The sequence below is a fragment of the Myotis yumanensis genome, unplaced genomic scaffold (genome assembly GCF_028538775.1).
Source record: "Myotis yumanensis isolate MYYU_CA2020_CCGP unplaced genomic scaffold, mMyoYum1.0.hap1 SCAF_7, whole genome shotgun sequence".
Lineage (NCBI taxonomy): Eukaryota > Metazoa > Chordata > Mammalia > Chiroptera > Vespertilionidae > Myotis > Myotis yumanensis.
The window spans coordinates 67,563,454-67,589,560 of NW_027223758.1; the positions used below are offsets into that span (position 1 = coordinate 67,563,454).

A 26,107-nucleotide genomic window follows, 5' to 3' on the forward strand; every position below is an offset into this window, starting at 1 on the left:
CACTTCTGTGGGCATTAAAATGACCATGGAAGTCAAAATGAAAGTGAGAGGCAGGACACCTGTGTGGGGGACCCTGTCTGCCAGACTGCAAGAGGCTTGGAGGGGTTTTTAGGGTACGTGTGGCAGTCCCCTCCCTGCTGTCAGCTGTGACTCCCCTGAATATTCTAGAAGGACTTAGACTAGAGCTGCTGGGCCCAACACGGTAGCCACCGGGAGTTTTTTTAACTTTAATTAAAAATCTCTGACATTTGCCCAGCTGGAGTGGCTCAGGTGGCTGAGTGTCATGCTGTGCACCGAAAGGATTGCCAGTGTGATTCCTGGTCACATGCCTGGGTTGCAGGTTTAATCCCCAGTTGGGGCACATATGGAAGGTAACTGATCAGTGTTTCTCTCTCACACCGATGTTTCTTTCAACCTCTCTCTCTCGATCTCCCTTCCTCTCTCCATGTGTGTCCTCGGATGAGGGTTAATAAAAATAAAAAAAATTAAATAGAAGTAAAAAATGAATACATGAAAACAAAATATACATCTCATATTTAAAATTCCACTTCTCAGTCGCACTGACCGTGTTTCAGGTGCCCCTAAGCACATGTGGGTGCCAGATTGACCGGTGCAGACAGGGGACGGCTCCCGTCATCCCCACGAGTCCTACTGGACAGCCTTGGAACAGAACGTAATTCAAGCAAAATCTTTTCTAGAGGCGGGCACACAAACCTTCGCGAATATAATAGTGAAATAGAAACAATAATAAAAATGCAAGTTGTTACCGAGAGTTTGCCGTTCTCAGACCTTGTGCCAGGGGCGCTCACAAGCCCTGGAGGTGGGTGCGCCCCCTTCCTATCTCAGTGTTCTCCCCCTCGGGCCCGAGCACGGGGATCTAGTTCGTTCACCCAACTTCTCCAAGCCACCCCAGTCCATCGTCGGGCCGTCGGGGGTCCGGGTTCCCGATTCAGGGCTGTCACACGGGAGCCCTGCACCCGGAGGCCTGCGGGGGCCACCTGTCCACAGACAGGTCCTGCTCTCTAGCATACGGCACACCCCTCCTCGGCCAGCAAGGCACTGTCAGCACACGCTGTGAGCGCTTTCAGGGTCCATCTGTGCTGTCCAGGGAGGGGTCAGAGCAGAGGGTGAGCGGGCTTTCAGCAAAGGGAGGGAAGCGGGGCACCCCGTGCGTCAGCCTTCCCAAGGCCGAGGAGGGGGTCGCTCTTCCATGCCTGTGGGAACCCTGTCAGTCCGGGAGCCAGTGCATAGAGGGTCCCGGTGGGCAGAGGGCAAAGCCAGATGTGCCCGTTGGATGATGAACGGGCCCAGAGTTGTCAGATCTTCTGATTTGTCAAAAGTGCGATATGCAGCTTTTTTATGTGAAATTGCCTGGTTTCCAAATGTAGATTATTTGCTCTACTTTTTAAAAATAAATAAAATACCAGGCAGGCCCAAAGTAAACATACCTGTGGGATAGATTTGGCCCACAAGCCACCCACCAGTTTGCAAACTTTTTTCTAACCTGCTGGTTCTCAAGGGAGCACACCGCCCCCTAGGGGTTAAAATCTATGAAGGCATTTCTGGTGGTTATCAAGGTTGGGGATGCTGCTGGCTTCGATGGGGCAAGGACCAGGGACCGTCGATGCCCTGCTCTGCACTGAGAGCCCACCTGGTCCCCATATTGCCTAGTATTCCACATGGCTTCCGAGTTTTTTATTGGAACATTATTTGATCCGGTAGAAATGTTGTCTGAGCCTTGACCCTAAGCAACTGGTATGACGGAACAACAAGAACAACCGGTCGCTATGACGTGTACTGACCACCAGGGGGCAGTGCGCTCCCACAGCGGGAGTGCCGCTCAGCCAGAAGCCGGGCTCATGGCTGGCGAGCGCAGCGGCCGCCTGCAGCTTCGCACACTGCTACATCCCCCGAGGGGTCCCAGTTTGTGAGAGGGCATAGGCCAGGCTGAGGGTCCCCCCACCCCCAACCCTGCTGCACGAATCCCTGCACTGGGCCTCTAGTTTTATAAACACTAAAGGTTTTTTGCAATTTTAATATGGCCTGAGTTTTCCAGGAATGTAAGTGATAAGTCAATGGAGAAAACATTCTTTTTATTGTTGACATCATTATAAATATCCCCCATTTCCCCCCCCCCTCTTTTTGCCCACCTCCACCCAGCCCCCTGCATCCCTTCCCTGCCCTTCACCACTCTGCTGTCTGTGTCCATGGGTTCTGCATATATGTCCTTTGTCTAATCTCTTCACCTCTCTTTATCCAGGGCCTCCCCTCTGACCTCTGTCAGTCTGTTCCATGTGTCCATGCATCTGGTTCTATTTTGTTCATCATTTTGTTCATTAGATTCCACATATAAGTGATATCATATGGTACTTGTCTTTCTCTGACTGGCTTATTTCACTCAGCATAATCATCTCCAGGTCCATCCATGCTGATCAAAGGGGAAGATTTCCTTCTTTTTTATAGTCGCATAATATTCCATTGTGTAAAGGCACCATCTACTGATGGGCAGTTTCTAGATCTCGGCTATTGTACTGCTAGGAACATGGGCGTGCATACATTCTTTCTGACTGGTGTTTTGGGATTCTTAGGATACATCCCCAAAAGTGGAATTGCTGGGTCAAAAGGCAATTCCGTTTTTAATTTTTTGAGGAAACGCCATGATGTTTTCCACAGTGGCTGCACCAGAGAAAATATTATATTTGAATACAAAACTCTTCCAAGAGTTACTCCCTGTTGCTGAAAATGAGTAGCTGATGGCAGTGCCACCCAAAGCATTTGAATTGCAAATGCCGCAGGCCCACCCAGGCTGCGCCTGTGGCTGTCACACTCCCAGTGAATCTGCGTCTAGGTGATGGCATCTGACTGCTGCTGCTTCGTCGCGTCTCCTTGATGGATGTGCTCGGGAGTTCACACTGAAATTTGTCTTTGTTATAAATTGCCTTCCTTTTATTCTTCTTAGGGATCGCAGTTAGGGCATTGTATTGATTTTTTTTTGGAAATGATGTGCATAGGTAGCGTTTGTCACCTATAAATTTCCTTTTAGGAAAATAAGGGAGCGTTACACAATATTTGTCATAGAAATGGGACATCAGTCTAATGGCGTTGAGAACAGCTCTTTGAAGGATCGGCTTAGTGTCTGACTCCTCCAAGGTGATAATTAAATAGCCATTGATTGACAGTCTCCCCAGGCCCCGTTCTGAGGGTCTGTTACGGGTTCTCTCCCCTCCCCTGCCCCATCCTTCTGGACAGAACCACTCTTTAAAGGGGCAAACAGGTTTTCAGGTACAGCTCATCTTGATGTTGACTCAGCAGGAGGAAAAAACTGTCCCTAGTGCTGGGAGCCCTCCATGCTGCCTCCCCCCTCCCCACACCCACCCCCTTCTTCCACTAATTGAGTTTCCAGGAAATAGATGGGCCTGGTCCTCATTTGCTGGAGCTGCATGGAGTGGGTGGCTAAGGCCACATTTAATTAGAGGCCCAAGCAGCCCTGCTTCCAAACCTCTGACACACAGGTTACAAGGCCCCGGGCCTCAAAATCATCTACAGACCAGCCTTTCTCCATAGCGATGACCTTGACAAAAACAGGAGGGTCAAACACAGGTGCTTGTGAAGGGCAGTGGCACACGGAGCCCTCAGCCTTCCCTCTGGTTATCTGCTGGTCCCTGTGTCTCCCCCAGGCAATTAGCCAGTCCTCCCCTCCTCCCAGCAGCCGGAAGAAGTTTTGAAAAAAAAAAAAATGGAAATCTAATCATGTCCCTCTCTGCTTATAACCCTCTACTGCCGCCTACTGCTCTTAGAATAAACTCATAGATTCCTGCCAGGGCTGCCGAGGCCGGACATGGCCTCCGCCTGGCGCCTCTCTGCCCACATCCCCTGCCTCTCTCCATTCCTTTCTGACAACACCTGACCTCTTTGCTGTTCCTGAAACATCCCAAGGCCGTGCCTGCCCGGGCCCTTTGCACTTGTGGTTGCTTCCGCCTAAAGCACTGCTCACTTAGCTCGTTTCTCATCACCACTGACCTTCCATCTCTAGCATCCCTTCTGCATCAATTAGCTGCCCCGCCCCCGTCACTCTCTACCATGCTTCTGCTTTATGTTCCGCGAAGGACTTATTACCCACCTTGAAATTATCTCAGTGTCTCGAACTTCCTTCTTGCCTGTTCTGTTCACCGCTGTGTCACCAGCCCCAAGAACAGTGCCTGGCAGGGATTGGGTACTCAGTAAAGACTTGAATGAATGGATGACTCTTAGGCCTTAGGCTTGCAGTAAGCAGAAAAGGAGAACACAATGGAATTTGGATTACTATTTCACCTTTCCAGCATTAAAAAAATCCGATTGAAATTAGTTCAGGCAAACTTAGCCGAGTCCCGGTGCTCAAACATTTTCATCAGAAACCTGCTTTTCTGCGTATTGAATGTTCTTTCATTTGGGTTGGCTTTATTCTGAGGAAGGTTCTCCTTTGTGATGTTAAGATGGCCCTCAAGGTCCCATCTCACCAGTATCTTGACCCCGGCTGAAAGAGAGGGCGTCTTTCCAGGGCTCCAGCAAAAGTCTCAGGGGAGGCTTTCATTGGTTCAGCTGGAGTCATGTGTCCCTCCATTCACACAAGCCAGGGGAGATGGAACATCCTGATTGGTCAGGCCCAGATCATATGCCTCACCTAGTATCTGGGAGATAGAAACAACCTCACCTGAATAGGTAAGACTGAGAGAGAAGAAAAGTTGGTTCCCTCCGACGGCAGTTTCCAGAAGATAGGAGAATGGATGCTGGGCCAAAAAGGAAGACAGATGTCTACTACCCAAACCCAAACCCAGCTTCCTCCTCAAAGGACCAGTGCGAGGAGGGCCTTTCTCCCAGCCCCCATCTTCCTCATTTGCTTTCCCACAGGTCTCTGTTCAGCGAGATCCCTTCTCTGTTATCCAGAACTTTCCACAGCATTGATTTATCACTTTGTGCAGCAATTTGCATTTGCTGTCTTTTCAGAAGAAAGAGATTCATGTTGTAACCTTGCAAGCAGCCCAAAGTTAAAAGGATCCAGTTACAGAATATCACAAGTGCCCCCGCCCTTGGAGCTTTGGGGCTCTGGGTTTATTTAATGCATTTCTTCCCGGCCTTGCTTCCTCAGCCAATTTGTCTGCCAAAAACAAAGACTTCAGCCCTGTGGCATTTTACATTTAATATTTATGGTGTTCTAGAGTTTGCAAAAGCACTTCCTTCTCATTTATCACTTGTTCCTCCGGAGACCCCAGCTCCACCCCCAGAAAGTTAGTGGACTGTTCTCTCCTGCCCAAGCCAGGGGCCCCAAAAGCCACATGACAGATGGTGAAGGTCTCACCACTCAGGCGCTTCTACTGGCAGCAGGAGTGGGATTGAAACTGGGCCTGGACCAGCTCAGCTGCTACTCTGTACCGCCCGGGACCAGACTTGGGTCTTGCAAAATGGCAGCCGACAGCCTGAGTCCAGCCCTCAGCCCAATAATAGTCTCTTTGGGTTACAGGGTGTTTTTTAAAATCTGGAAATGTCACCAAAAAATAGATTCCAAGCTTTTCTTAACAAAAAAAAACAAAGATGATGATGATGACCTTGCCAATATAGGCCACATTCCTGAATGGTAGGGGTCAGCTGACTACAGCCCATAGGAATCTGTCTCCTGTTTTTATAAATAAAGTTTTATTGGAATGTAGCAATGCCCATTCCTTTACCTATGGTCGGGCTGCTTTCGCTCTACAGTGGCAGAGTTGAATGATTGCAGCAGAGACCATTTGACTGCAGAGCTGACAATATTCACAAGCTGACCCTTTGCAGAAAAGGTCTGCTGACCCCTACTAGAGGGCAGTGCCTGGTGGCACAGCTGCCCCAGGATTTTCTGTAATATCCGAACAGCTGAGGGCTCTCTGGGCCCCAAATAATAGTGGTTTAGACATGACAGATGCTTATTTCTGTCTCATTTGACAACGCGAGCATTAACAGCCCAGAGACGGTAAGGCACCCACAGTGTTGGCATCCAGGCTCCTTCTGTGATCCTGGGGCTCTGCCCTCGTCCAGAATAACTGGTCACGTGCACGTCCAGCCAGCAGGACGTAGAAGGTAAGGGAGGCCCATTCACTGCCTGCAGGGGCGTTAGCAGAACACACCACTCCCACCCATGGCTCTGCCAGAAGTTGGCCATGGCCACGTCCAGCTGTCAGAGAGGCTGAGAAGGGAACCTCCACTCGACAGCCTTGTGCCCAACGAGAAATTCTGTTTCCGGGGAGAAGGAGCACATGGGCGCTGGGGTGACACGGCACAGCCCATGGCACGTCACTGGCAGAGCCCAAACCTCCATGCACCACACACCTCACCTTCTCTTATTATTGGTCCATGTCAGTCATTTGTAGGATCACCTGAATCTTGTTTGCATTTATGTGCCCTGTTGTAAATTATGTATCTTCTCCCCCTGGAGGTGGAGGAGAGGGGGGAAGGGAACTGATGAACCCCGGGGACAGAGGAACGCTGCCGGCGAGGAACCTTACAGAATGCGTCCCTTGTCACATCACCTGGCGGATGGGAAGTGATTGGACCGAATGGGCTCCCAGATCTAGTGCTCAAAACACTGAGAGCAGCAGAGGTTGAGATGCCCCGTGGGGTTGTGGTCAGTGTTCTTGCTCATCCTGGGGGAGGAATCACCATCATTCCTGGAAACCTTCCCACATCTGCCTTCACTCGGTTCTCCTTCCACCCCACCCGCACCTCCTCCCCAGTCGTCTCGGCCGGTGTCCCTTCCTCCTGACCCCTCCTCTGGAGCCCAGATCCAGGCCCTCTGCTCCAGCTCAACTCCTTCCCCGACGGGGGGTTGTGTCCCCGTCAGTGCCATGGGACCCCCTTAGCATCTGGTGAAGGCTATGGATCCTTTACAGAAATATTTTCAAATTAAATGCATAGAAGAAAATGCACAGAGTTACAAAGGAGGCCAGTTCTATCCAGATACACTCATCAAAATGCTTTGTAAATGGGATCTGTGTGCTTCTTTACACGTTAAATTAACATGGTTATTTGGCTGGTCAGGGATGAGGCTGAGAACTTCCATGATTTTGAAGGAGTGCTGGTTTAATGGTATTTCAAGATGTCTGGGTTAACTGTGATGTGATAGGAAGATATCTGTGACTTCTGTTGGTGACAGTGGCATAGATGCTAGTGTTTCTGTGACTTGTTGCCTTCATTGTTGAAGGAGATGCTAGTTAGAGGGTAACGAAAACAAAGATGTCGTCTCCCATTCAAGTTCATGGACCACAGATTAAGAACCACTTCCTTAGTTGGCTCCATTCAGCTCCATGGCATTAAATGCCAGCTAAGTGCTGACAAATCCCAAATTTCTACTCTCAGCCCAGACCTCTCCCCTGAACCTGGACGCACATCTCCACCCTGTCTTCACCTTAATGTCTAGACAGTAGCATGTCTTTCCTTCAGCTCTCTTATCTCCCCCTCCACGGTACCCCTTGCTGAGATGATGGTGGATCTGTCCTTGTTGCTCAGCTGAAAACCTCCAAATTATCCTGACTCACTTCTTCCCCCACCACATCTACTGCGTTAGCAAATCCTGTTGGTTCCACCTTCAAAAATAGCCTGGAACCAGCCGAGCCCCCTGCCTCACCTGGTTAGAACCCCAGTCTCTCCTGGTTACCGTGAGAGCCTCCAGGGCTTCACGCCCCGGCTTCCCGCTGCTCTCAGCCCTGGGATGTAAGCTCTGTGAGGGTGCGGTTTCTGTCCGTTAACTCACTCACTCTGTTTTGTTCAGTGATGTCCTCATACCTAGAACCGTGCCTGGTACATAGCCGTGTGCCTCTCAAGCTGACTGAATGAAGGATTAAGTGAATGAATGGACATAGAACATCTCAATAAATAATATTCTAATAAACACAGTAATCCACATCTGGGGCACAGTTTCCCTACGTTTCCTCATTGAATCCTCCCCACCAACTCTGTCAGGTGGGCATATTATTACACCCACTTTACAGTTGGGAGAACGGAACAGTTAGGTAGAGATAGCGTGATTGATTTATTTTTCATTTCAGGTGTTTAACCCAGTGATTGAACATTATAGAACTAAGTGATCACCCAATAAATCCAGTCCCCATCTGATACCATACACAGTTGTTATACTATTATTGTCTGTATTCCCATGCTGCATTGCACACCCCCGTGGCTGTTCCTGATTTAAGCCCAGGCTGTCAGCTCCAGAGCCCTCCCCCTCACACCTGACTGCCTTCCGGGATAAAAATCACCCTCGCACCCCTCACTTCCCAAAAGACTGATCTTGGCGGTGTCTGTGGTTCCTTCCCGTGTCCCACGCCGAGGCTTTGGGAAAGGCGAGGCGCTCGGGCGCTGGGCACAGGTGAAACCTCCGTGTGGGGCCTAGACGGACCCCAGGGTTTGAGTCTCAGCTCAGCCACTCACCAGCGATGGGGCACTGGTCAAAAAGGCACCTCGCCTCCCTGGGCTTTGGTTTTCTCGACTATAAAATGGGGACAAAAATAGTGTCTCCCTCATTGGGTTGTTGTGGGACATCATCCACACTATCCCAGTGGTTCTCAAAGTGGGACCCCAAGCTCCCTGGACCCCACACACACTGTTTCCATGACAATACCAAGACAGTCTTTGCCTTTTCACCCTCGTTTTGTGTTGTTTTTTTTTAGGGGCACAGTGTTTTCTAGAGCGTATGTAACACACCCACAGTTATCGTAAAAGGGTTTTGAAACACTCTGCCCCTTTCCATATGCATGTCTGTGAGGCTGGGTTTTTAATGAAACGTGACCAAAACAACATTGCAACAGATTGAATGCAGAAGCAGATATGAGGATCCAGCTGTCCTCTGTTAACCTGGACATTAAAGAGATTTGTAAAGCTGTGAGCCAGGATAGCCCTTCTCACTGATCTTATTTCGTTTTGGGAACCTACAGGGTGGGGCAAAAGTAGATTTACAGTATATGAGTACGTGAAACACAATTTTTACTTATTTTATTACTTTCCATATGGACAACTATAAACCTACTTTTGCCCCACTCTAGAACCACGATGGTATGTATTTATTGATTCATTAATTCACTGATTCAGTTCTTCAATAACCATTAGAAGCACACTGCTCATATGCTAGGCATGGTTCTCAGTACATTCAATTTTTTTTAAATGTATACTAAACAAGTAGGTTATTCCTTTGTGTAAGTGTGTTAACGTGTCTTAAATTTCTCAGTTTTCGTTTCTGAGATGCTGTTACTAGGTGCACCCGACACAAACAAAGCTCTTTGGGGCCCTGGTTCAGTTTTGCAAAGCGCCCACAGCAAAGTCATATCCCCTGTGCATTAAATAGATCCGGATGCAGCCTACCAGGTGCCACAAAGCCAGGCAGGAAGACAACGGTGTCACAGTTCTACCTGCTCCTTCACCGAAGACGGTGTGCCTGGGTGTTGAACAGCCAGCGCCTGCTGGTCCCCCAGCCGGACGTGACCCCCACGGGCCTCCCATACCTGGTTGTTCGTTGGTTCAGTCATTGACTCATTGGTCCCGCAAACATCTGTTGAGGACGCACTGCTTGCCGAGCCCTGTTCTAGATACAGGGACAGGCAGAAGCCTCCGCCCTCAGGAGCTGGGGTCCTAGCTGGCAGGCAGGTGCTGAAAACCGGAAGACGGACACATTTGTCAGGTGGTGCTAAACGCTGGGCAGAAACAAAGTCAGGAGAAGAGGGAGAGTTGGGCGGGGAGGCCATTTTAATAGGATGGGCAGGCTTGTAACCCAACAAGGTAGCATTTGAGCAGATACCTGGGAAAGGTGAGGAAGCAGTCCATTACGGTATCTGAGGAAGGTGGGTCCTTCAGAGGGACAGCAAGGGCAAAGGCCCTGGGGCAGAAAGGAGCTGCGGGGCTGGGCCGGAGGCCACTACAGCGGGTGCAGAACGGACCAGGGCAGAGCAGGGGAGCGAGCCCAGGTCAGGGGCAGAAGATGGCTCACCTGGGACCTTGCAGGCCACCACGAGGACTCTGGATTTAAGCTCTCAAGTGTGATGTGGAGCTACTGAAAGGTTTTGAGTAGTGCTGTGGCTTGGGGTTTAATAAAACCTTTCTGGGAGGTTGAAGGCAGGAGGACCAGGGAGGAAGCTCCTGCGAGGTTCAGGCGAGAGAGGGTGGTGGCTTGGACCAGGCTGGTCATGGTGAGATGTGCTCAGTGCTCCGTCCTGAGTCTGTCCTGAGGGTACAGCTGCTATGACATGTCATCAGTGGTCGTGAGGGGGGAGAGGGGGGTGTGGCCGAGCCCCAGCGTTCGCTGGAAGGCTGGGGAGAAGCAGGTTCACGGGGGCCCATCAGGAGTCCATGTGAAATGCCTATTTGGCTTCAGATGAATGGATGAAGGAAAATACTCAGTTTCTCACAGTCCCAACGACACATGGAAATGGCAAAACCTGTGGAAGAGGCACCCAGGCAGCTGGGCTTCAGAAGATGCCCTGAAGGGCAGAGACCTCTCCTGTTTGTCCGGACTCCTGGCCTGTGAAACGAGCCGTTACCTCGGGAGAGCTGGGCGCTCAGCGCTCCGCTCCGCGCCGCTGACCTTTGCGAGTTGCTTAGGCAAACACTGTTTATTGTCATTGGCTCGGCTCTGCGCTCCGGCCCCTCTGCTAATAGCCGAGTGTCACGCTCAGCCGACTTCTTTGCGCAGCATAAACATCCCTCCCGAGCTCATTACTGCGTCTCGGAGGGCCTGTCATTTCTAAGCCGGCGTCACATCTGGTTTCCAACAACCATTTTCCTTTCTCCAGAGACCCGCGTTCGCATCCCCCTCCCTGAAAAGGAAAGCCGGCTATATTTGGAAACTCACAGTTCTTTCCCTTTTTCTCCCTTGGCATTCTTAACTCTGTGCCAGAAGTGATCTCATTCATCACTGCTCCCATTTTACAGATGAAGTCACTGAGGCCCAGCGAGCAGCAGGGCTCGGACCCTGGCTCTCTGACTCTGGAAACCCCACTGCATGGGAGTGGCAGGAGGGTCTTGGGTCCAGAAGGATCCTTCTGGCCATTTGGGGGTGACTGGGTTATGAAAAGGCAAAGGGAAGGTATGTGGAAGGCAAAGTCCAGGTGGAGTCCATTTCCATTTTGAGCAAAGAAATGAGGATGAAGCAGCAGGATTCCTTTCTCTTCTCTTTAGACTCCATCACATTGATGGCCTTGCCTCTGTCATTTAGATTTTCAGTCACTGGATCTGAGGGTTCCAGCTTTTGAGCAACTGTCACAACAGGGGCTCTTACAAAACTCCAACCCCTTTTTCCACCTGTGAGTTTCCTAGCTCAAGATTCAAAGTCCCAGGGTAGAGTCTGATTGGCTGAGCTCAGTCACACACACACACACACACACCCTGTGGGTGGAGAAGAGCACTTTGATTGACAGGACCTTTGTATTGGGGAGGAAACAGGTGCAGTGGGTGTGATTTTTTTAGAAATTACCTGAAAATGTTTGTGTGTCTGTCTGTGTATCTGTATATTCATGCACTAGAGGCCCGATGCACGAAATTCGTGCAAGGGGCTTGGCCCTCACAGCCCTGCCCACTGGTCGTTCCGGAAGGTTGTTCCACCATCCGGTCTAATTAGCATATTAGCTCTTTATTATATAGGATATGTATATGTTGGTATATTAGCTCCAAAATATGGGGGAAATTGCCAAATCAAAATGAATAAGTATTTAATGAAATATGTATATTTAAATAGAAATAATGAAATATAGCATGATTCAAACAGTCAGCTCTGGAATATTTCAACTCTTTGTTATGTATCGATTATCTCTATGCAGGATGTGGGTGGAGAAGGCGTGGGATGAGCGTGTGCTCAGAGACGCCAATGTTCTTAAAACAGCCTTATTCACAGATCCACCCAGATGGCCCTGGGGGAGGGACAGCTCCCCGAGGCGCTGGGTGCTGTCGGCCCATGGGCTGCCCCTCTCGGGGTACTTAGGATGTGCCAGGTGCTGTTTCGCGGTGGTTCCTCCACTTTACGTCACAGCAGGCAGTGGCTTGCTGTCATATTGCCCAAGGAGGCTCAGAGGCGGGAGGGCCCTTGCCTGGGGTGCCCTGGGTCGGAGGTGGAGGCCCAGGGTTCAAACCCAGACAGTCTGGCTGCAGACATGCTGTCGGCCGCTCTCCCACATCACCTCTGCTACCCAGGGGAAGGGGAACGGCTGCCCGCAGGTGCCAAACACAGTGTCCCCCACACTGGCCCAACCCGCTCACCAGCACCAAGAAATGACCCTGGCATTCCTGTTAGAGTCCAGTTGCCAAAACCCTCCATCTCCCTCCCCTCCTCCCGATCCAAAATGATCCTCTGACTGCCTCCTCTCCGTCCCCGGCCGCAGCAAGACACAGCGTTTACAGACCACAAATGCGATTATTACGAGGCAATTTCAGTTAGGTTCAGGGCTGGGAGAGAGAACAGAAGGGCCTGGCCCTCCCATTAGACTCCGAATGGTTCCCCGGCAGCACTTAACTCAGACAGATGGGAGAGCAGTGGCCAGGAGGGAGGCAGCTCACAGCTTTCCAACCAAGAGCTTCCTGCACGGGCCTGCAGGACCAGGAGGGAGTCCTGCGGACGGATTTAGGGGTTAATAATCCCCTCAGAGGGGGGCGGAGGGGAGGGAGGATTCTGACATCTGTGCCTATGACTCCATTAAACAAGATATAATGGAACAAGAAGGCGGCTAGAGAGGGGACCCATTGGTGACAATGAAACTGTCGCCCTGAGTGGGCGCTGATATGGGCTGATCTGAGCCGTTTACAGACATTGTTCTCACAACCACCCCATGAGGTAAGCACTGTTGTTCACCCCCGTTTTAAAAAGGGATAAGCTGAGGTGTCCAGAGATCAAACGACGCGCCCACGAACGCGCAGCTTGCCGCGTTGTGAAATATCTCCGAGGGCCCCTTTAAAATGGGAAGTGTTTTTGCCAGCGTCACTCCCTCCGGATTCCCGGTCATTTCCATCACAGCCACTTGTCCTCATTTGTGTCGATTAAGTTCTGGCGGTTCCCGCGAGCGAGTCCTCATTCCCACGGGCGGCTCCATTTCTCCTCGACTGCAGGACATGCGACTCGGGTTTCCGTGTCAGCATCCTGACTTCCGGGGTTTTTGCCGCATGTTGATCCCTGCCGCCGGTTGTCTCCTCTGAAAATCCACTTCTGCTGTCTTGTCGCTGCATCCCTGGGGCCTGTGCGTGGACGGAACGGCACGTGCCGTGACCGGTCACCTGCTGGCTTTGCAAGCAGCGCCGCGATTAGCCACGGATCACGATGCCCACGTGTTATTTGCACACCGCTCTGTGGGCCGCAGAGCCGGCTGCGAAGGTTGAACTTTACGTGATCACAGTGAACACCCTGTGTGGCTGCGTGGGGACCGTGTTGTGGGGGCTGGCATTGAACTGAACTGTGGAAGCTGGCGTGTGCACGTCAGGGCCGTGCAGAGTGAGGACGGCCGGGCACGGGCTGCAACTCTTCCTGTCGTCAGTCCTGCGCATGGTGGAGCCCCGCTGCCTTGGCCCCGTTCACAGTCTGCTTCCTCGATCTCTCATATCTCTCTCTCTCTCTCTCTCTCTCTCTCTTTCTCTCTCTTCCTTCCTCCCTCTCTCCCTCCCTCCCTCCCTCTCTCCCTCCCTACTCTCTCTCTCTCCCTCCATCCCTCCCTCCCTCTCTCCCTCCCCAGCCCTCACCTCTGCTGCTGTCTTCCGTGTACCTTCATACTCAAATGGACTCTCCCCTCTTAGTGGCAAGATGACCCCAAGCGGCCGCCAGCCCCATGGAAGAAGAATGTCTCTTTGCCAGCAGTTCTTTAAAAGTTCGGGGCTGAGTCTCATTGGCCCAACTTGGGTCACATGCCTATGTGTGAACCAGTGGCAGTAGCCAGGGGAATGTGGCGCTCTGATTGGTCGGGCTGAATTAAGATCAGCGCATGTGTACTTAAGTAAAGAAGTGATGGTACCCAGAGGGTCACAGACAGGACCAGGCAGGCCAAACAGAAATCTCCACGGCCAGGTGTAAATGCCCGCCCCCCCCCCCCTCCCCGGGGCCTGGCACCCCGGAGGCAGTACCTGCTCCCTCCTGCCAGCCCTGCTTCCCAGGGGCAGCGGGCAGCCAGGACATTGTCAGTGGCCTTTCGGTCATCTCATTCCTCGTAATCTGCCTGCCAAGCTGCTCCGCCCCCCACGCCAGCCCCCAGTGTGCTCTCCCTCTGGCACCATCCTCGCCGGGAGAGCTGTGACATCAGCCACAACACAGCTGTATTCTTCATCTTGACTTTCACTCCTGCTCACCCTCCTGGCTCCGTGTCCCCGCCCGCAGCCCTGGGCCCACACTGATTTGCGTGTCCCACCTCATCTGGTGCCAGAATAACCATTTTAAAAACTGCCTTGGGGAAATCTAATCAAATGAGAACAAAATCTAATTTGGCACTAAAAGCTTTTGACTGAAGCCCTGTTTTCCAGGGCCGTGTGGAGCCTGGATAATACACTCTTTCTGGGTTTTTTCAGGGTTGAGGGTTGGGGAGGAGGGAGAGATGTGAAAGAGGAGATTCTAGCAGAGGAAGGGGCTCCGGACACGTTGACACCCATGGCACTGGACAATAACAGGCAGGGCTGGGCCTCCGCAGGCACCCCGCTTCCCACCCCCAAGAAATCGCTATCTCACCAGCCGGGCCAAGAAGTTAAGCTTGTTAGCATTCCACACTGCACACTTATCAGGAAGACCTTGGCCCACATCTTCAGGAACAAACCAGTCGATCCCACGCCAGGGATGTGGGAGTCCTGGGGGGAGAACTCGGCCCCTTTCTCCAGGGCTGCGTTCAGAACAGTGAGGTTCAGTGCTGCTTAAGTTCTCGTGCCCTGCGTTCCTTTCGGAATACGTCAAAAGCTGTGGCCCTGTTCCCAGGAAGATGGACACAGAAGGCGAAGTCCGGCGTGTAATGTTTCAGAGGACGTGTGCTCCGCTTAAGTATCCCCATCACGCTTCCCGTTGCTTCTCCTCCTTGTGGAGTCCAGACCCCGGCCCCACTGGGTCCCGCCACCCTGTAACCTCATCTCCTCCCTCCCTCGCTGGCCTCCTGGGATTCTTCACATGCCCCCAGCTTCCTCCTGCCTCAGGACCTTTGCACTTGCTATTCCCGCTGCCGGAAGCAGTTCTTGTATTCCTGTATTCGCTCTGACTCACTCCCATCATCCCTCACAGAGGCCTCCCCTGACCACCTGGCCCAGTGGTGCCCCGGGGGGCCATCTCTGCCTCTGCCACTTTGTCACGTCATCATCCTTTGTTTCCTTTTTGACATGTTATCATTGACTTTGGAGAGGAAGGGAGAGGAAGCGAGAGATAGAAACATCAGTGATGAGAGAGAATCATGGACCAGCTGCCTCCCGCACGCCCTGCACTGGAGACGGAGCCCGCAATCCGGGCATGTGCCCTGACGGGGACTTGCACCATGACTTCCTGAATCATAGGTTGACGCTCAACCACTGAGCCACACCAGCCAGGCTGTTGTCTCATCACTGTTATCACCAACAACACCATCCTTATTTGTCACAGCCCTCTACTCAGACGTCAGCCCTGTGAGGGCAGGGTTCCTGCTGGGCTCGTTCACTGCTGTGTTTCCGGTGCCCAGGACAGCTCCCGGCATACCATGGGTGTTTAATAAATCGTTGTTAAGTGGATATATTGACTTTTACCAGGTCTGGGCACACAGACTCTGTTGTTTAAATACTTTTCTCTCAACTGTTTTATTCATTTTACTTCCTTTATTTCAAAGGCAAACTTTTACATCACCACCGTGAATAGACAGTGACAGGGATCTGTGAGGGGTCTTATTAAATTTCACCTTCTTCCTTGTGGAAATTCTGAGCCATTGAGAATAAAACTAAGGAGTCAGCAAACGGAAGCCGAAATGGCACTTGGATGATTCTGATCAAGGCTGGGCTGGAGGACTCGGGCTTCCTTCTGAGGGCCACGGTGACGGCTGCGGCCGGGCGCCTGTCCTGCTGGCGACTTCCGGTGATCGGGAATGGATGCAGTTCTGTTGAGTAAATATCCAGGATTTGAACTGCAGGAGGTATAAATAGGTCCAAGGCTAGCCAGCTCTACAAACCGTCTTTCTCAGCGGTGGGACCAGTTTACACGCCTGCCAGCAGTACGTGCACGTTCCCGTTGCTCCGCATCCCCGCCAACACTTGGTCTTGTCCATTTCTTACCCTTAGCTACGCTAAAGATGTCCATGCATCGCTACTCTGAAATTATCACTCTCGACAGTGTCTTGCTTTTACTGCCTTCATTAAAAATCATTTTTAAAGACACCTTTGATTCTGTGGTAAAATATTTTAATATGTTGGTAACTATATTTCAGAATAATTGACTTTCTCTGTAATCCTACATATTCTGTTTTATGCACATAAAAACATTCAGAAGGGCACAGACATCGCTTGCTCCCTCAGGGCCCCAGGCTCCGAGGATGGGGCTATTTTCAGGCCTTGGGCGCAGGGAGGGTGGGCGGTGCCTCGGCGAGGCTTTGCTCACTGCTCTCTCACCTGGCCTCCTGTCCCTCCTCCCCTCCAGCTTTCTTCGGGAAGTACCTGAATGAGTACAACGGTTCCTACGTGCCACCGGGCTGGAAGGAGTGGGTCGGCCTCCTTAAAAACTCCCGCTTTTATAACTACACGCTCTGTCGGAACGGGATGAAGGAGAAGCACGGCTTTGACTACTCCAAGGTAAGCTCTGCAGCCCCTGCAGCCCCTGCCCTGTTCCGCCCGCCCCCCAGGACTGTGCAGTGAGTCACCCCTGCAGTCAGGGGACTTGGCTTCAGAGCCCACTCTTGACATGTGTTATGTGCCCTTGGTTATGCTGCCTGCTCCTAAGAGCCTCAGTTCCCAGATCTGGGAAATGGGCACGCCCTTGCATCCTTAACAGTGTGTACCTGTATGGCCCAGGAGCTGTGCGGGGTGCTTTGTGTATCTAATCTTCACAACAATCATAGAAGGTGAGTGGACTAGTTGAATTTGATTACATTATTCATTTGTTCCCTCAACAACTATTTATTGAGAGCCTTCTCAGTGCCAAGCTCTGTGCCAGGTGCTGGGTAGCCAAGGGTGAGCCACACCACAGTCTAGAAACACGTGTGTGTGTGTGTGAGTGTGTGTGTGTGTGTGTGTGTGCGCGCAAGTGCATATACACAAACACAATAGCCATGTCTCCTATTTTGTCATCCCCAGTATGAGCCATTTCAACCATACGTAGCTGGCCTGTTATTACAACCACCTGAAAATCTTTGCTAGTGCTTTCCTGCCCTAAATTTATCCAAGTCTTATCTACCTTCTCTTCCAGGAAGTCTTCCTGGATTGCCCTAAACTGCAGGATTTACCCTTTCTTGAATCAGACTGTCCTCTTTCAGTTGTTTGTGACCAGAAAGGCAACTCGGACTGGCTCAGTTGACGAGGAAACATATTGAACTGATCCAGCAGTAATAGCATTGGACGGAGCTGGGGCCAGGGGCTCAAACATCTTCAGGCAGTGGTTTCTCTCCCCTCTAAGTTCTTTTCTTCCCTTCGACCCCATTCACAGATGGACTCTCTCCCCTCCTAGTAGCAATACGGCCGTCCTCTCGGCCTCCGGCCCAGCTGCAAGCGTGGGAGTCTCCCTCCCAGGACTCCCAGCAGTCTCATTGCACCTCATTGGCTCTGGCTCAGGCATGTAGCTCCAGAATCGAACAGTGATGGTGGGTTTATTAAGAAGATCCTCAGCCCTTCTCCCACCCACCCCACTGGCCGGAGGCAGCAAGCCAAGCTGGTGGCCCCGGGATCTCACTGCGTCTCTGGATCCATCCTCGGGGCACTGACTGTTGGTTTCCTGTTGGGGTCCGACCTCTCCTTTCACCCACGAGCTTTGCACCATTTTTAGATCCACTGTTAGTTACCTTTGTCATTGCAGAGCTTTTCTAACACCTTTAGGTCATGTTCCACGACTAGACCAGCACTCCTTTGATTGACGTAACATTATTTTGATGTAATAGCTTCTGCAGGCCCCTTATACAACCCTTTTGTGCTCCTAAGATTAATCATAAAAAGGATTCAAGGAAAAGCACCTCAAGTAGCCAGTGTCTTCCCCCCCTCGCTCGTTTCTCACAGTCCCTGTTAGCGCTTGGAGGACTGCCCTTCAGGGTCCTTCCTTGGTGCCTGTGAAGGTCAGGGTTTGGCTTCTCCCACCGCTCTGGGTTTGACACTTTCTCCTAACAGTGTGTCTGGACAACTTTCCACCTCAGCGACTACAGGTCGGCTGCCCTTTAATGTCTGCGCAGCCCGCACAGTAGGACCACAGTGTGCGCCATTGGTCTTCTTCCCGTTGCTGGTCACTGCTCTTTCGACACCATCTCAGTGGCTGGCCTTGTGCACAGGTGCAGTGCGTGTGTCCCTGAGGCAGGTGCCTGCGGACCCCCGTGGTGTGCGTGTATCACACAGTACAGCTCAGGGTACGGTTGATGCCATTTAGTCAGGTTCCTTCCCTCTAAAATAGTGTCCCTTTTTTGAAAGTGACCAATTTGGACAGAGCTGCTTCCTAGGAAGCAGTGGGCACATTTCAAGAACTCATTACCTGCCAGAGAGATCAGCAGCTAAGGATTGGCCAAGTTCAGGAAGAGTTCAGACGCATCTCGCCTCCTTGGCTGAGCTTGGAAGGCCCCCCACCCCACCCCCCACGTCCCTGCCTGTCACTGTGCCTCCAGCTCTTCTATCCTGCCATCTAAGCGGGTCTCGCTGCGCATGCCTCGGAGCTGCTCCCTGGCGCATCCCTGCGTTGCACCTGCCCATCCTCTTTCTGTTCTCACACACGAGGCAAGCTCATTCCTGCCTCTGAGCCCTCGCACTGGCTGTTCCCTCTGCCTGGAACTCTTCCCTAGATCAGGTTCTCAGTCCTGGCTGCACATTGGAACCCCCCGGGAAGCTTTTAAAAAGTCTGATGTCCGGGCTGAACAATTGAACCAGAAACTCTGGGAGTGGACTCAGGCATCAGTAAAGCTCCCCTAAGGATTCCAGCAGCGAAGGTGAACCCCGATGATATGGATCTTCCCAGGCCTGGCTCCTCATCACTCAGGTCTCAGCTCAGATGTCACCTCCTCAGAGAGGCCCTCCTGGACTGCCCCAGCTAACACGTGCCCCTCCACCCCAGCCCCCGGTGACTCATTGGCACATCTGTCACTCCCTGTCACTGTCTTGGTGTTTTGTTTACTTGCTCATCTGCTCCTACCCCCAGGTCCTGCAGAAATGCTGGGGAAAGACTCAGGCCAGGGCGGCCTGGTGGCAGCATTTCCCCCGTTGTGTGACGTTGAGTCACATAACCTCTCTGTGCTTTCACTTCCTGTTCTGGAAAACAGGGCTTGCATCACACACACTTCCTGTGGATGTATAAGAATTCAACAAGCGGACCCACGGAAACAGAGCGGCTCCTGGCACAGCACGGCACTCGCGGAATAAGCTGTTATGTTTTAATGCCTGTCCCGCGTGAATGACAAATGGCAGTCCCTCGCCCGTCTTCCCTAATCTTCTCTCCATTGAGCACAGCACCATTTGACTTTCCCCGTTTTTGCTGACGTATTACCTGTCTGCTCCCTAGACGGTCAGCCCCACAGGGAGGGACCGACCAGTTTGGCGCCGCTGTGTCCCGATGCCCAGCGGAGCCTGGCGCACAGCGGGTGCTCAGTACGCATGTGGGGCTCCTCACGCGTTCTCCCGTGTCTCCCACGCCCCCCAGGATTACCTGACAGACCTCATCACCAACGACAGCGTGAGCTTCTTCCGCACGTCCAAGAAGATGTACCCGCACAGGCCCGTCCTGATGGTCATCAGCCACGCAGCCCCCCACGGCCCCGAGGACTCGGCCCCCCAGTACTCACGCCTCTTCCCCAATGCCTCCCAGCACATGTGAGCAGCACCTGCCGCGGGGCCCTGGCGGGAAGGGAGGTGGGAGGGCCGCCGTCACTGACGGCAGTGACAGACGGGGCTCACGGGCCCGGACACCGCTCTCTGCGGGGAAAGGGGGACTCACATCAAAGGGCAGGATGTCAACTTGGGCCCCACATCCTCCCACAGGCGGGTCTGTGGCTAGACCTGCGCTTCAGGAGGACGGGTTTCCTTTGTAATCCTGTCCGGTTCACAACTTCCTTTTGGGAAGGGTCCATGGCGTCATCGGACTCCAGTATCTCCGCCGCCTTTCCTGAGCATCGGCCACACGGCAGGCTCGATGCTGAGCCCTTTACACGCGCCGCGTCACTGCAGACTCACAAGGAGCCTTGATATGTTAGTTAATGAATTCCCCTGAGACCCAGCCATGGTGTGTGAGCTTAGAGTCTGGGAGTCAGGTGACGGGGAGTGGCCTTGGGGGAGGTGATGAGGGGGCTGCAGCTCCTGAGGCTGCCTGGTCACCCCCATGGCGGCTCCTCGACCCCCTCTCACGGCAGAGCAGCAGGGCTTCCTCCGGAGAAGTGACCGCGATGGAGAGAGGTGGATGGGGAGGTGGTGGGAGGCTGAGGGGCCTTCGTCGTCTCTTATAATCGAGTCTCAGGTTGTGACACCGTCACTCTGTCACGGGCTGTCGGTCACACAGACGCGCTCAGGAAGGGGCGTGGAGGGCTCTCTCGGAGGCTGTGCCTCAGTCACGGGTGGGATCCCATCTTGCAGGCCAGGAGCCAGGGGCACCGAGAGGTGAGGTCACTTCCCTCCGGCGGCCCAGCTGGTCAGTGGCAGCGCCAGGACTCACATCCTGCCCCCACTCCCACCTCCCACCTCTCGCTCACCCTCCCGTCCTCCTCCCTCCAGCTGGACAGCAGATCCTCCCGGAAGGTTCTGCTCTTCTCCGCCTCGGGCCACCTCCCGCTTAGCGGAGACACTCGGCAGCCCTCGCTGTGACATTGGGCGCACGGACGGGGCACGTTGGTGTTTCACGTTCCCTGCACTCCGAATGCGTGGCTCCCCTCAGCCCCTCTGTAACTGCTTTCCGGCAGCACCCAGGTGGGGTCAGGAGTGTGGGAACCTCTGTCCCCTGGGCTCTGGGGAGGAAGATTTGTCGGGATGAGCTGCCCGCACCCCCAGAGGGCAGCACTGCCCCCCAGCACACTCCACCCACCCCACTCACACTCCCCTTGGCAGGAGGGGCCTGTGGCCAGCTCAGTCCCACCTAAGGGAGAAGCCGTGGGGTGGGAGGGCCCACTGCTTCTGTGGCTTCTCCTTTAAAAGGTGCTGGCAGAACACCCCCCCCCCCCCCCCGCCAGCAGCCCTGGTGCTTCAGGAGATTGTTTGACTTGCCTGCTCATTTATCTTCCCTTTGAAATGAAAATCACAGAAATTGAACACGAGCAGCGCCTGCTATGACTTACCCAGAGAACCCCCTCGCCTCATTAGGGGTGTGTTTGGAAGGCTCGCTTATCTCTGGGGTATAATCATTTCTAAAACAAAACCAGAAAGTTCTGCAGCTGGATGTTCAGTGTGACGGTCTGGGGGTGGGGGACAGAGCCCTGCAGGTTGGGTCGGAGTTCCAGATCTTCCTCCGGAGGCCGGCAGACTCCCCATGGGGCCTGGGCCTGGGCCTGGGCCAGGCCTGCGGCTGAGAAATGCTCTTGCCGCCATGTCGCCCCCCTTCCCTCCCAAGCACACACGCAACGGTCCAAACATATGCACACACGGACACAACACAAACACAGATACACACATCAGACACATACACAAACACAGATACACACAGATCAGGCACATACACAAACCCAGATACACACATCAGACTCATACACAGATACAGATCAGACACACATACACAGATACACACAGATCAGACACATACACAAACACAGATACACACATACACAAACACAAATACACATACACAGATACACACATCAGACACAGACACAGATACACACATACACAAACACAAATACACACAGATCAGATACACAAACACAGATACACACAGATCAGACACACAAACACGGATACACACAGATCAGGCACATACACAGATACAGATCAGACACACATACACAGATACAGACAGATCAGACACATACACATACACAGATACACACAGATCAGACACATACACAGATACACACATACACAAACACAAATACACACAGATCAGATACACAAACACAGATACACACAGATCAGACACACAAACACGGATACACACAGATCAGACACACAAACACAGATACACACATCAGACACATACACACATACACAGACACACACAGTTACACAAGTGCACGCACAAACCTGTACACACAAACACAGATACAAACATAGACGCATACAGATATAGACACAGAGACACACACTTAAAGATCTGCACAGGGATACAGATACACACGACACACAAAGACAGACACACCACCATACAGGCATGTACACACAGAAACACGCACACAGACACCAGCCCCCGAGCTGTGTTTCCAGCGTGGCCTCTGGTTGTGGGTTCAGGGGCCTCCTTGTCTAACGCAGGGAAGCCAGGCCGGCTCCCAGCCTTGGGGTGCAAGGCTGCAGGGCAGTCACCCTCCCACCGCCCCCAGCAGAGGGGGCTCCTCCCCGAGGCCTGCTGTGCACACACAGGCATTCCTGGGATTCCCGAGGAGGTGAGGGTGGCAGCTCCCTGCCGCAGGCTGCTGGGCTCTGAGGAAGCCTGGCCTCTTCCGCCCGGCGGCCCAGGCCCTGCAGCCTCTGCTTCAGAGAAAGGGCTTTGGGCTCAGCCTCCACAGACTCTTGACAAACGCCCCTCCCGGTCTCCAGGACAGACAGCGACCTAATAGATTCAGAGCGAGGGGGGCGAGTGCTCAGAATCGCCTCCTGGAATGTGCCCAGGGGCCTGCGGGGATTGGTTTCCCACACGCCCAGCAGCTCTGAGCTGCTCTGTGCAGCCGGCCGCCCCCTCCAGCTCCTTGGAGGGGTGGAGGGAGCTTGTTGCTGGGAATGTTCTACACGCAGGTCAGGCCCTGGGCCAGCCCGCAGGAGCGCAGCCGAGCTCCTCATCAAAGGGGCCTTGGGCCGGGTTGGATTTAGCGGCAGGAGACCAGCCAGGGCTGAAAGCGAAGTCCAGCAGGAATCTGGAGGCTGTGACTCACCCTCTCTGCATAGCAACCATCTCCACAACTGTCAGGCCACCGGCCGCAGCTGCTCCTTCTGCCCCAGCTCATCCTGATGTTCAGGAGGCTGTCCATCCATCCACCCATCAATGGTGGTGTGGTCTGCAGGGAAGGGAGCTCAGACCTGTTTGCCTCCCCGCTCTACCCCCCAGCAACCCTTTGCCCCTTAATTGCCATTTTGAAAGGCCTTTGTCTTGAGCCCTGGAAACTCAACCTTTGTGTGCAGCTCTGCCTGGGGAGGGGCATGATCGGGAAGGACTGAGTGCCTTCAGTTCAAGGGACACCACTGTGTGGGGTTTAAATAGAGCACTTATTTACGTGGCGAGGCTGGGGTCCCTCCGTTCAAGGGAACACCCATGTGTGGGTGGGGTTTTCAGTAGCGCAGATCCTGGGGAGGGGGCGGGGGAGGGGGGCGGGTCTCTTGGTCTGGGACAGAGTAATATGTTACTGGAATCAAACTTCTGAGACCCTGGACTGAATAGGCCCGGGTGTCTGTGCTGCCTAATCCCCAATGGGAATTTCTTTTCTTTTTTTAATATTTTGAATCGCTTCTAATTTTTTATTTTGAATCTTTGCACATAAATTTGTTTCAAAGAAGCCATCTATCATCTATCTCTTAAGTATGTGCTTGATAAATATATGATATTTTAAAGTTTGAATAGTATGTATATTTCCTTGTTTTTTCTTTATTGATTAAGTTATTACATGTATCCTTATCCCCCCATTGCCCCCCACCCCACCCCCCACTCATGCCCTCACCCCCCTGGTGTCTGTGTCTATTGGTTGGGCTTATATGCTAGCATATAAGTCCTTTGGTTGATCTCCCCCCGTTACCCCCACCCTCCCCTACCTTCCCTCTGAGGTTTGATGGTCAGATCGATGCTTCTCTGTCTCTGGATCTGTTTTTTGTTCATCAGTCTATGTTGTTCTCTATATTCCACAAATGAGTGAGATCATGTGATATTTATCTTTCTCCAACTGGCTTATTTCACTTAGCATAATGCTCTCCAGTTCCATCCATGCTGTTGCAAATGGTAAGAATTCCTTCTTTTTTATAGCAGCGTAGTATTCCATCGTGTAGATGTACCACAGTTTTCTAATCCACTCATCTGCTGATGGGCACTTAGGCTGTTTCCAGATCTTAGCTATGGTAAATTGTGCTGCTATGAACATAGGGGTGCATATATCTTTTCTGATTGGTGTTTCTGGTTTCTTGGGATATATTCCTAGAAGTGGGATCCCTAGGTCAAATGGGAGTTTCATTTTTAGTTTTTTGAGGAAACTCCATACTGTCTTCCATAGTGGCTGCACCAGTCTGCATTCCCACCAGCAGTGCACGAGGGTTCCTTTTTCTCACACCCTCTCCAGCACTTGTCGTTTGTTGATTTGTTGATGATAGCCATTCTGACAGGTGTGAGATGGTACCTCATTGTCATTTTGATTTGCATCTCTCGGATGATTAGTGATTTTGAGCATGTTTTTATATGTCTCTCGGCCTTCTGTATGTCTCTTTCGAAAAGTGTCTAGGTCCGTTGCCCATTTTTTGATTGGGTTGCTTATCTTCTTTTTGTTACGTTGTGTGAGTTCCCTGTAAATGTTGGAGATTAAACCCTTATCGGTGATAACATTGGCAAATATGTTCTCCCAGTGGGAATTTCTTGAGTTTCCACAGTCAGGCTCAGGGCAGGAGGCAGCGGGAAGGCGGTGGCGGGAGGGGTGGGTGGTGGGGGGGTTGGTAGGTAGGGTTTCTGATAACAGCTCGTTGGCCCACCTGACCCGCTCCTGGAGCTCTGCCTCTGGCCAGGTAGTCCCCTCCCTGGGCCTCCTCATCCTCAAAAAAGGGAAGCTGATCCCACCACCCCGTCCACCAGCAGGACCCAGACTCCTCTGACCCTCCGTTCCTCTTGTAAATGGGAGAGCTGACCACAGGGAGGAATAGCGGTGACACCGAGTCACAGAGTGTGGTTGTCCCAAATGCACACGTCAGGCACCATCCTCACAGCGCTGGCCACGCGGGCATGGCTGTTATTTACCTAATTTTGTAATCAGCTTCCCTCTTTTGAACCAAAATCTATTGCAAAAGGAAATTCGGTCGTTGCCTTAACCGTGATAGCTGTCGCTTGCCGTCTACCCACGGTAACTGGAAAGTGAATGCCGTCCTGGTGGATTAGAATTGGGTGCTGTGCCTGCTGGAGGCTCCGCACAGAGCCTCTCTCCTGCTTTGAAAAGGGAAAAGGGCAGATTCCAGACGGGTGTTCAAGGAGGATGGACACCAGAGACCCTTGGCCTTGATGTCCGGGTGCGCTGACGGCGGCATGGGAGGGACTTCTGAGTCTGTGGCTCCACACTGTTTGATGCTACGCCTCCTGAGGTCTTCCCCCGTGGCGCCCCACAGAGGAGAAAGGCCGACCTAACATTTAGCAGAGTCCCTGACACCAGCGTCCACTTCCCCCAGATGCGGGGGTGTTCCGTGCTGGGATGCAGACAGCTCAGGGCGGGCGCTCGCTCATGGCCTGGGTGGGTTGGGGGCCGGCCCAGCACCCCCCCTCCAGTCCCCGCCTGACCACTGCGTGTGTGTCTGCCCGCCAGCACGCCAAGCTACAACTACGCGCCCAACCCCGACAAGCACTGGATCATGCGTTACACGGGGCCCATGAAGCCCATCCACATGGAATTCACCAACATGCTCCAGCGGAAGCGCCTGCAGACCCTCATGTCCGTGGACGACTCCATGGAGACGGTAGGCCGCCACCCCCCGCACCCCCTCCCTGCTGACCCTCCCTGCCCTGCACCGTCCCGAGGGTCACCCTCTGGAGAGAAATGGGAAACGAGGCAGAACCCAGGCACCGCCCCAGGCCGGGGAGAGCGGCTGAGAACGTCCTTTCTGCCCTGGCTCTGTTCTGTTCAGCATGTGGCATGTGGGGCCATTGCCATTTTCTTAACAGCTTTAT

The 26,107-nt window shown here is 52.7% G+C and overlaps 1 protein-coding gene across 2 annotated transcripts in view; it reads left to right on the forward strand.

The window, feature by feature from the left end:
- The window catches only part of SULF2 (sulfatase 2), a 96,484-nt gene that overhangs the window by 51,420 nt on the left and 18,957 nt on the right, over nt 1-26,107 (forward strand). For both annotated transcript variants that reach the window (XM_070420777.1, XM_070420778.1), the window contains exons 4-6: nt 16,592-16,743; nt 19,775-19,944; nt 25,746-25,896. In XM_070420777.1, coding sequence (XP_070276878.1) covers nt 16,592-16,743; nt 19,775-19,944; nt 25,746-25,896 — 473 coding nt within the window. The remainder of the gene's footprint in view (nt 1-16,591; nt 16,744-19,774; nt 19,945-25,745; nt 25,897-26,107) is intronic.